This window comes from Rhinolophus sinicus, chromosome 17, assembly GCF_057876585.1.
Source record: "Rhinolophus sinicus isolate RSI-liver-muscle chromosome 17, RSI-T2T, whole genome shotgun sequence".
Lineage (NCBI taxonomy): Eukaryota > Metazoa > Chordata > Mammalia > Chiroptera > Rhinolophidae > Rhinolophus > Rhinolophus sinicus.
In genome coordinates, this window is record NC_142517.1 from 70,152,873 (window position 1) to 70,165,108 (window position 12,236).

General features: G+C 37.1%; 1 protein-coding gene across 4 annotated transcripts in view; it reads left to right on the top strand.

Moving 5' to 3' along the window:
* The first annotated feature begins 3,434 nt into the window (after positions 1-3,434).
* Positions 3,435-12,236, top strand: part of BTLA (B and T lymphocyte associated) — a 31,260-nt gene continuing 22,458 nt past the window's right edge. Inside the window, exons 1-2 of one of the 4 annotated variants that reach the window (XM_074331957.2) lie at positions 3,445-3,883; positions 4,434-4,520. Coding sequence is in view for 2 of the 4 variants with exons in the window: in XM_019734882.3 (XP_019590441.3) it covers positions 3,796-3,883 (88 nt within the window). In the remaining 2 variants the exon portion in view is untranslated. Of the gene's footprint in view, positions 3,884-3,961; positions 4,195-4,433; positions 4,521-12,236 lie in introns of those variants that run through there. The other 3 variants (XM_019734882.3, XM_019734883.3, XM_019734884.3) reach the window with 3 other exon arrangements.

Sequence of the window (12,236 nt, forward strand, 5' to 3'; positions counted from 1 at the left end):
TTAAGGGTTCTGTTTATTTGTTGATCTGTCTGAAAGATCTGTCCATTAGTGCCTATGGGGTGTTAAAGTCTCCTACTATGATTGTATTACTGTCAATTTCTCCTTTATGTTTCTCAATATTTGCTTTATATATTTAGCTGGTCCTATGTTAGGTACATAAATATTTACAAGGATTATTCTCTTGTTGGATTGATCCTTTTATCAATATGTGATGTCCCTCTTTGTTCCTTATTATAGCCTTTGTATTAAAGTCATTTTTGTCTGATATAAGTTTTGCTACTCCAGCTTTTTTTTTATTTCCATTCTGATAAAATATCTTTTCTATCATTTTACTTTCAGTTTTTGTGTGTCTTTAGATCTAAAGTGGGTTTCTTGTAGACAGCATATGTATGGGTCTTGTTTTCTTATCCATTTAGCTACTCCATATCTTTTGATTGGAGCATTTAATCCATTTACATTTAAAGTTATTATTTATAGGTACATTTTAATTGCCATTTTATTATCATCTTTATGTTCTCCCATACACACACACATACACTTCCTCTTCTTAAAGAAGTCCCTGTAACATTTCTTATAAAACTGGTTTGGTGGTGATGAACTCACTATGCCAATTCAGATTCAGATTTAGCCATGTCAGAAAGGGTTCAACACAGGAGAGATGGCACCTGCCTGCCAGCTACATAGGAGGAGGATTCTACACAGGGTAAATGGCGACTGTCCCTCCAGTCCTTGCCTTAAATTTACCCAATTCAGTCTCTACCCATATGTCTCTGAAACCTCCTGAGGCACCTTTCCTTCACCAGAAGCTAGGGTGAGTGCCTACATGTCAGTGAGTATGTGAGCAGGCCCTTTAAGAGGACATCTGGGTTTCCGACAGCCTTCCATCGTACTCAGATGGTTGGAATCCCCACTGTTTTTCATAGCCAGATTTTGTGGGGGCTCCTCTTCCCAGCACAGGTACTCTGGGCTGAGGAGCCTGTTGTGCGGCTGGGATCTGTCTCTCCTCTGGTGGTTGGCGGACCTCCACAACTGAGTTTCCCTCCTTATTCTTAGCTGCCACAGCAGGTGTGGGGCTGGCCAGTTCCTCATCTCCTCCCCTCCTACCAGTCTCGATTGGCTCTTCTTTTTATCCTTAATTATAAAATTTCTGTTCAGCTAGACTTCAGATGGTTCTCCAGGTTGATTGTGCTATAATTTAATTGTAATTTTAATGTGGTCATGAGAGGAGGCAAGTACAGCTTTTATCTGCTCTGCCAACTTGGATCTTCCCCTAGAGATGTCTTTAAAATAGTGACATTTGGTCTCAGTCCTGTGAGATTCTCACTCAATGGATATGGAGGGGATCCAGGAATCACACACATTTTATAAAAAGTGCCCAGGCTGATTCTAAAGTACAGTTATATGTATATAAACCTTTGCTATCAGTAACATTGATCAGGAGTGGACGCTATGTAGAAGAATGAGAAACGTTTTAAATGCTGAACTACATTTGTGGTCGAAGGTATGCAATGTTTTGGGGGTGTTAAAAATTCAGAACCAAGATTCATTCCTCTAAACTGAAATCTAGTGTCAGTGACAAGACCTCTCTAGGAGTCTGTGTTTTGTTTTGTGATTGATGTTTCTCTGATCACCCTGAGGTTAAAATATTGGAGAAATTACAGCTGTTTCATGATGCATGAAAGCAACTGAATCTGTAAGTGAACTGAAGAATTTGTCCTCTAAGTAGCTCCTAAAATGTCTACAAAATGAATTTGAAGATGCCAAATTCTATTTTGCTTTTTGTCTCTCACTGTAAAATGTGAGATAAGTTCAAGTTTTTTAATTGTTTCTAAAATGCAATGCAATCGTTTTTAAGAATTTAGTAAATTCTTTATATTTGCACACTTACATAAATGTATAATTTTCTGATCTAACGATCTAACAGTACGTGATTATAATGGGACAAGGATCAAGATCAAAGCTTAATTACTAGATAAGATGTAAATGTAAAGCAAAATTGACTTGTTGCTGAGCCAACAAACTTCTGAGCCAGGCTTCTTTCACTTATTTTTTCACTAGAATTAAGGCAGGAGTCAGATTTTGAGGAAGGAGTCTGTCTACCATGGGGTTCTCAGGACTCTAGTTGTGGAAAGATAAAGGACTGGTCATGCCAATAAAAGTAACAAACCATAATTCTTTTAAAAATACATTAGGCATTACATAAAGATTTTATTTTATTTTTTTTCAAATTTTACCTAATTAGCCTGGACTTTTTACTATATGAAAAAAATCTTTGAAATAGTGAATCATAAAGGTTTTTTTCTGAGATAAACAAAGTTTATACGACTACTTTCTGGTTTGCAACAATATCCTTAGAACTTTGGTTTATGGTTTGACCTCTGGGATCATTTTAAAAGGGCCAAGTTGCTTCAGTTGCCACAGGAATACTCACTCTACCTTCAGCATGGAAAAGAAAGTTGTGTAAATTCTGCATGAATATTTCTCAGCATGTTTACTTAATAAGTGATGGAAGTTCTAGGAAGCATATAGTTGCTCTATGTTACATTATGGTGGTAGAAATGCATGAATATTTAAGTTTCAACACTAAAGTTTCATATGAGAGAATTACAGTACTTGTTGACTGAGTTCTTTAAAATCAGGAACAGTGACTCATTTAGCTTTGTGCCTCCAACCATCACACAATGTCTATTTGTGAATCAGTTAGTACATGAAACTGTTTTTTTAACTTTATGCACTTAAAACCATTGATGTTTGGCCTTGAAAACCCAATTACCAGCCTTTGAGAGAAAGATTTACAAAACCAATTTCTGTCAATGACCACAGATGTTACCAATCTAGATTTCTCATTTTTAATCTCACATGGGTGAATTTAATTAGTTTCTAGGAATTAGAAGCTAAGATAATTATTACAAGTGGCTGTGGAGAAAATAGTCCCTTGTCAACCCTGAGCTTTCTGATCTTGAACATTTCCATTTCTTCCTTCATTGTTTCTTCTCTATTTAATCCACACAATAAACACATGAAGAATGCTGAAAATGGAATTTTCCTTTAATTGATATTCAAGATGTTATTTAGCTCGGCACTTTATTATTTAGAAAGAGCATGTAGCCAATACTACCAATGATCTTGTTCCATTGATATTTCTCTGCAGATTAAAGACAATTGCCCTTCCCTCACCTGTTGAGGAAGTGCTTCCTGCCACTCATTTTCTCCATAACCTCAAGTACATCTTCACTGGTTTAATGACAATAAGTATTCTTGCCTTAATATGACATGTTTGGGAAGATAATTCTAAAATCTTTTACATAAAAGAAGTTTCATAATCACAAACTATGAAAAGGGGGAAATGTGTTCATACCATCGGTACTTTTTACCATGAATTTCCTGACCTTGATTTGATTAAAATCTCAACCTAAAGATTGCAACAATATAGATTTCTTTAGAGTTTAATTGTTCATTTGATTGAACTTTGAATGAGAAAAACCTCAACGTGGAGCAAAAAGGGTGGTAAGCGGAAAGAGAAGTTCAGGACTGAGCTGCTTTGCAGATCAGAGCATTTGAAAGTGAACACCCAAATCTGACAAGAAACAAAAACCACAGAAGAGTATCACATAGTCTTTCTGTTCACTTTGTTTCACAAACTATTCAGACTATTGTCCATTCCTACATCCTCTTTCTTTTCATTTCACAGATGTCATTGGGGGTAGTTAACGTGATCCAACTCTGAAGAACTCAAGGGAGAGAGGGAAGCCTTCTGTACTTGAGAAGTTATTCCATTCCTGATATGCACAGGAAATGAAGACATCACCGGCCATGCTTGGATCTGGAAAATCGTACTGGGTCCTCTTCCTAATCCCACATCTGGGCATCTGGAGTGTCGAAGGTAAAGCGCGTACTTAGATTATTTCTTGTTTTATTTCTCAGGGGGTGTTGAAAGTCATGTTTTCCCTTTCTGATATTAGTATGATGTGGTGTTTATGTGATGGGTATAAATGAAACCAAATATTTAGATTTGCTCACGGAAGACATTCTAAGACATAAACCAAATCGGAACATGGTATTCAAGTCACAGCTTGGATGATGTTCTTAAAAACAGGTTCTGCTGATAAGAAAAGGGAATTGGGCAGATGTTATAAGTAGTTAGGCACAAATTTATCACTACTACTAGCAAATGCTCTGGATGTCATGCCGATGGTGAGTAGCTTGTTCTTTGCAAACTGAGGCTTAGCACAGTGTTGTAATACTCAGTCGGGTAGGATAAGCATTGGGTAACTGGGGTTATACCTACTCCATGGTTGCTCTTGAATAACGTTGCTAAATGAAACCACACTACTTGCTTCAGTGAGGTGTGTGCCTTCAGAATACTGAATGAGAAAATGCTGAAAAATACAGGATGTGAGCATTCCGTCATTGTGTCTGTTATGTTGAAATAGAATGGTTCCAACTTGGGTGTCATGCGACACAGGAAAGAACTTGGGTTCTGCATAGATGATGTTTGGCCCCTTCTGCAAAGATTTTATGTAAGTAAACAATCAATTCATTCCTTCTGGTGAGTTCACTTGCACCCTTAATTGACACAGGGGCCTGCGTATTGTAAAGGGGGATGGGCTGTAAATAGCTAGCAGAGGTTTCGGATTTTCTGTTTTGCTTTCAAATATCCTGCTTTACAATCCCCACAAGCACACATACTCTTATGAGTCTGTGTGCTGTGGTTTTAGATCGGAAAATATGGTCAGTGAAATCCTATAGAATGTCACCTTCAATTCTGGAACTGGGTGGTTCGGAGTTTGTCTGCGTGATGCTAGGACGGCACATAACCAGGAGCAAAACAAAACTCCCCTTCATTCATCTAAGCTTTTTCATGTTTATATATTTTTATGTGTGTATATCTGATATTATATTGACAAGGGACTTAGATGGCTGACTGGATTTTTCACTATCAGATGCCTACAATCACAAAGCTACAACTGGAGTCAAATATTATTAAACAGAATTCATAGCAATTTGAAGAATACATAAACTATTCCCTATGAAATGAAGTAAAATAATTTTCAGTGCTGTATCATACTGGGAGTGGGGTACAACGTCTATTCCTCCTCTGACTGTGCTTCCAAAAATGAACCTGGGTGTTAGACTGGGTTAATTTACTGGCTCTGCCACTTATTGTGTGATCTTGGTTAAACCTCTTATCCTCTCTTATCCTTAGTTTCCTCATTTGTAAAATAGAGTTAATAATTGTACCTAAATTATGGGCCTGTTGTGGAGACTATAAATGCAGTAAATGAAGTACCTGGCACAGTAAGTGAACACAATAAAAAGCCGATAAACGTTAACGATATTTTTGTTAATATTCTTTTCATCAAGCAACTCCCACAAAATTCAATTAAACAGGAAATAAGTTTTAACATTATCATTTAAAACAGTTGAGTTTGTTAAGCAAAAATAAAATGAATAAATGAAATATATTGTACAATAATATATTTAGCCCCAAATACAGTGAATCAAATTATTTGAAAAAATGAAATGGAAAACCTTGGACAAGGTTCTGACCAGGTGTCTTATCATAGCCGTTGAAGGAGTGCAGAGTTACTTGCATTAAATTAAGGACACAGGTTAAGATAAGGAATGATTGGTAAGATTTGTTCTCCCAGACAAAGCTGATGACTATTCCTTAAAATCATATTACTTTTAACCTTTATATCTTGGGGATTTCCTGTGACTTAATTACTGAATTCTTTATACTGGCACAGTTTCAAAGTGTTTAAAAATGACTTTAGAAAATATTTTTCACCTCCACTTCAAAGCAATGTGAGATCTGTGTGTCTCTTCCCAGGAATCAGGCTGTATCAAGAATAAGGTTGGAAAAAATGCAATGTTCTCTACAAACTTCCTTCTTTATAATAAAATTATGTTTACTTGCTTTATGTGTTTCTCAAAAAAATCAGGGAGGACTCTGTCCCTCCGTATCTCGCATAGGATTTCTGTCCCGACAAAAAGTATTAAAGTGTCAGCACCTTCCCTTCCTGGACAGGTGAGCAGATTATGCTGGAGAGAACTAGGCTGCAGGTGGAGAAGCCCCTGTCACCTGTCTCATTGCTGATGAGTGGCTCTTGCTGTGAGCCTGGACCACTTGTTCAGTTGAGAACAAACTGAAAATTCCACCATCAAATAGCCAGGAGCACTGAAGTTAATATCTGGCTACCATTTGGTATTATATATGACCTGGAATGAAGGCAATAAGAAATCTTTGATTGATCACCGCTCATTGTGAGAAAAAAATAATCCTAATCTGGTCTAGTACCAGACGACACTTATAGTTTGTCTCCTTTGAGAAAACAATCGTTAGGGCTATGTCTCCATTTGGGTGTTGCCTGCGTCCTCCTTTACCTCACCTGTGACAGTTCAATAGGGACCATGGATCCATACTCCACATGCCACACAGATTGTGTTGCTTCACTGTGAACTGGCCACATCGTTGAGTCAGAGCAGAAACATTAGGGCAGAAGGTGATCTGCATGTGTCTCTCATTCCTTGAAGTTCTAGAGTCTTTACCAGGCTTATTTCTATGGCTGTAGCCATTTTTTCCCATTGAAATGTGCATGTGGAATGCTAGAGATGGAGCTCTGCCTTCTGCCAAATACCTGTGTATTGTTATTGGAAGAATGTCTGCCTCAAAATATGACTACATTTTATGTAACTGTCTAAGAATACTGAAACTGCAGGATTTCCTGGATTAAAGGTATGAAAAGATTAACCCCTGTGCTGATCATAGCCTTGAATAGACTTTCCAAACACTGAAAAGCTCTTTAATTAATTGTTGCTTCCTCTATCCCACTATCAAAATTTCCTCTATTGTAATGTTGAGATCAAATGCTGTTTAGCTTGCTTCACTGGAGATTTTCTAATTAATTTCCATTGTTTGTGAGTTTCACCTTTACTTGGAGTTCAGAATGGTTGAAAGAAAATTGTTCACAGGCATTTGTAATCAAGTCCAAAAATAAAATCAGCCTTTTGCTTTGTTCTTTGGAGAGGCAGTGGTGGAGCGGTTAAAATCAGGGACGCTAGAGCCAAACTGCATGGATTACTATCCCATCTCTGCCATTTACTTGTTCTGCCATTTACCTTTCTGGTTCTCTTTCCTCATCTAAACAATGGGGACAATAATGATAGTGACCCTATAGTGTTGTTGTATTAAGTGAATTAATTCTGTGAAACACTTAGAACAGTGCCCGATGCATTGTAAGTGCTGTATAACTTTAGCTAATGTTTTTTTAAAATTCCTTTTAGTCCAAAATTTAATTATCTTGATAGTTCTCAGAAAGTAGTATTAGGAAACCATTTCTCATTTGGGTTGACAAAGTCATCTATAAATAACTTTTGATATCATGATCTATTATCTCCAGTGATCGAGAAATGATAATAGAGTTTGTGAGTCATGAGACTTGAGTTACTTAATGTCATTGAATTGTATCATAAGCAATTTACTTGAATTTTCTAATATTCTCCATTCCCTTCAAAATCAACTCAATATTATCCACCTTTCTGGTATCCTCTCATGGTTATGGGCTGATTTCCGTGCTTATTTCTATGGAAGAAATAACGTGTGTGCATGTGTCTGTGTGTACACAAGCAGGGGTATCGTTTTAGTATGCTCAGAATCTAAACATGTACAATTTGAGGTTCACTTTGAACACAGTCCAGGAGAGTGTTAGAGGGGCCATGCTGGCTTGTCATAGAGAAACATCAGTTTCGCTGGTAGAGCTCTGTAACTTCTCTTTTTCTCATACCTAATAGCCACATTTATCTTATGAGCACAACCTGGAACCCACATACATCACAAACAGCCCATTGTCCAGAAGTGGATATAAGAAATGCTGGAGCATTTAGGTTCTAGCTGGGTGGTCCTCGCCCCATTTCATTTTCGTCTACGATATTAGAAGAAGAGCATTAATATTGGGAGGCAATTTGCAGTTTTGCCCACATAGATATTAAGTATCTATTAGGGTTTTGAAAATGCCAGTGAATCTCAGTGTGATCTCTGTAGCACAATGTATTAGGAGGCCAGGAAGTATCTGGGAGAGGGAGGAGATTAACTTTTCCTGTGTGTTTCTAATAACACATAACCCACATTTACTCTGAGCATTGCACATAACCATCGTATCACTGATGGCAATAGTTAGGAATACTCACGTTGGTTTCTGATAAAATGCTGAAGGCTCTCTTTGATGGTGCTGCCCACGGCTTCTAAAATATTCTCTCACTTTTCTCAGCCCAACTTTTCTTCCTGAAATCACTGTGACCACAGTAGAGGGCATAGCATCTCTGAAAGACAGGCCCACCTGAACTATGTAAGACGTTTTCAATGAAAGGATAGTGAAGCTCAGTTCCGATTTTCCACATGGTAATGTTATAATCGAGGTATATGGTCTTTAAAGGTAAGAAATAATTGTATTTCTCATAAGATTCATAATCACGAACCTCTTATTTTTAAGAGCTAATAAGTTTCACAAATTATCTTCCCTCTTTGGCTCCTGATGGTATTTATACCTGCAGCTACACTTGCTCAGCTGGAAGGTACTGGACCATACAATTGTTTGGGGCTGGCATGCCTTTCTGACGAGCTGATCCAGGTATCTGGATGACCACTCATTAAATATTTTGAATATCACCCCTTAGTGAACATAAATCAGGTATTTCCATACTTGATACTATTGAGATCTAGTTTGTTTTTGTTTTTGCTTTTCATGGTTATAAATTAACCACAACAGGGTGTATTGAGATGCATACATTCTTCACCTCAGTACCTTTGGATCATCGCTCTAAGGGCTCAGCTGTGTCTGCTCTGTGTCCTAATGCACAGAAAGCATTAGTTAGAGTTGTGAACAGATTTTTCTCTTTGTGAAGCTCTCTGTGTTCAGTCTCAGGGTACATTGTGCCATCTCACTTTCATACCTTTTTTAAGGCTGTCTCCTTATGCAGAGACAGGTACCATCCTAGAAGGTCATAGAGCAGGTAGGAAGACAGATGCATAAACGCATATTTAATTATAATAGAGTGATGCATGTCACACAAAATAACATGGGACTTTCACCAGGGCTGGGGGTGAACATTAAGTGGACTTGGGTTGCTGGAGTATAGGAGTGGGTGAGTTTACGTAAGAACTCAGGGGCTAAATGCCATTTGATGAAGTTTGAACATGTTCCTGCAGACATTGAGGACTCTCTGGAGGGTTTTAGGTAAAAAGCCTTGTGATGGGATTTTCATTTTAAGTATGTGAACTGTGACAGTGATGTGGAGAGGATTGGGGTGGAGAGAGGAGAGCAAGGCTAAGTCTGGAATGAAGAAGACTAGTTGATAGGCTGTGACATGAAATAGAATGAGACTCAAATGAAAGCACTGGCATGGAAACAAATTAGAAAGATATTCTGGATGCTGAATCAAGTTAACTTGGTGACTGGTAGAATGGAGCAGTAAAGGGAAAAGAGACCAAGATAGCTCCCATGTGACTAGGTAAACGGTGGTGTTGTACTATGGTAATGGGAGGGGGACCAGATTTGCTTCAGGGTGGGGTTTGGAGCAAGAGGGGGTTCAACCTCCTTTTGGAAGGCTTGTTTGATTGACCCAGACAGAAAGACTCTCTCTCTCTCTTCGAGATTTGAAAGCTCTGAGAGACTGTATCTTGTTCAAGATAATCAAAGAAAAATCTAATGGGAAAATTAAAGAGCAATGTAAACCTCTTTCTGCACTAGAAACTGTCACATTCCTAAATAGTTATGACAGTGAGATGTCCACAATCCTGGGTGTGGGCAATAAGGGGGTACATTGTACAGAATTTAAAAACAAGTTAAAGTTGGTCTACTTTTACTTATCACCATATACCTGCAAGTCTAAACAATATCAGTGATAAAATACTGGCCCTTCCTCTCCTCCGATTGTTCTGGTCTAAATTTCTAAATAATCACTGTGGTTACTGCTGAGTTTTAATATAGGTATGTTAGCTTCTAAATAACCCATTTTTAATACTTACCTTTTGATGACCATTGCATTCTACATGAAAGTTAACTAAGAGAACTCCCCAGTTATAGAGCTGGCCCTAGACATATACAAATTCAGCTACATTTCAAGAGTACATTCATAATGTTTGGAATCACTCCAGCTTTCTCCAGGCATAGTTTGAATCTTCAGTCCCTGTGGTACTCCACAATTCTGCATTTAAGTAGTAGGTTTTAAATACACAATAATACCTCAGTGATTATAGAGACAAAGAAACAGAATGTGAGCAGTAGTTTTATTTCTTCCATTCTATGCAACCATTTTGAATATTTATTTGTTTAAAATTTAAAATACTGAAACTGTACATATTGTGAGGTAATTTAACATAAGAACTAAAGTTCACACATAAAATGCTTTATTGATTAAAATCTTTACAATTGAAATATATTCTCTTTAAAGTGTTGTTTTATAATTTAAAAAATGAATAAAAAAAACCACTGCATATTAGTGGTACAATTCAGTAATTCCATAAATTGTATCTTTTGTAGAATTTCAGTTTTAATGAAACTCATTTATAGTTACTGGCAAATTATTTATATAAATTACTATATCAGGCTATAACTAAAGGATCAAAGTTCACACAATTTATGTAGATATAAAAATTACTTTAAAAATAGCTGTACAGTCTTCCTTTTTTATTCTAATATTATGTTTCAAATATCTTTTACCTTGCATGGTTTTACATATAAACTTCAATGAACTATGTGTTCACTGGCTATGTGTCTTTTCTGTTCATTTTATTTTTTGTTTCATTTCATGATTATTTCTGAAAATATTTTTCCATATGTTTTCAAAAATATACTCTGGGCATCAAATATGCTAGTTACAGCTTAGTCATGGAATATACATACTGTGATAATATAGCAGTGGTTTTCATAAGAATTTTTAAAATAAGAAACTTCCTAAATCTATGGTGACTTGAAAAGGGATACTGTATCATTTGATGGCCTGGGGATGGTAGAAGTTTCATCCTTTTACTGCATGTATCTAAACTTATTTTTAACATTGAAAATTTCCTACCATTAAATATGAATGTTTGAGAAAAACAGCACAAGCAGTAACAGCAGGAACAACCATAACTAATGGCTTATAAATCCCAGCCAAAAGCAACTGTGATCTTCATCCCTCTTCTGAAAAAAAAAATTTTTTTTTGACAAGAGAAACCCCATGGGGAAGGCTTGGGATGTCCTGAGTGACATAAGATGGCTATGCATAAGTCAAGACAAGCAGCAAAGTGTCAACACACTGGTCGGATGGAAAATTAAAATTGTGCCGCTTAGCTCAGGGCATCGTTCCTGCACTAGAAACATCAGTTTCAGTCTCAGATACACAGGAAATACAATACCTTCTTTATACAAAGGGGAGTATTCTTGGTGACTTTTAGTGTCTGTTGGCAAACCTGCATTTATTTATTTATTCCTCCACTCAGTCAGTGATCCTCACCCTACTGAGAAGAAAGTGCAGGAACTGCAGTTTGTTTCCACAATCCCGTTGCAAGTCAGTGACGTGGCTGAGACCAACAGCTAGCGAGCGCTCTTCTCCACTGTGTGCGCTCCTCCCAAGCCTATAGTCGTAAAATGCTGGAACTAGAAGGAATGTCCAATGGTGCTACTAGCATTGCTTGACAGCCCAATGGCTAAATGGAAAGGTAACGTATTGTCACAGAAAGTGAGGTGTAGAAGTGATTTTATGGTGTTAGTCACACACTAAGGGAGGTGAAGTTGTATACGTGTTTTTGTGGAGGAAGGATAGTGGATAAGAATTTTCTTGTTTTTGAATCCAATCCTTTTATTTAGTTTTTTTAAAAACTGAGGGCCAGTAGGACTGGGTGAGTGTATTAATATCACAGTGTGTTCAAATGAATATTCTCATTTTCAGTTATTTCTATGCCCTTTATAAATAACCCCAAAGAATCAGGCTGTGTATTTTCTCATGGTTCTCTTGTCCCACCCAATGCTTATTTCATTTATTCTGAAACAACTAGTGGTCTTCATGTCATTATTTCATAAAATCTTGATCCAAATATGTATCAAGTCTTTGAAACGGCCATGAAATTCCTGGCTTCTCTGCTTTTGCCCTTTCATTTCCTCAGTTATAAAATACCTCCCATGCCTGTTCACTTCTCTAATAATCAAAGAGCTCCTCATTCACTACAATGCAGATCAAACACAATCTTTCCATTA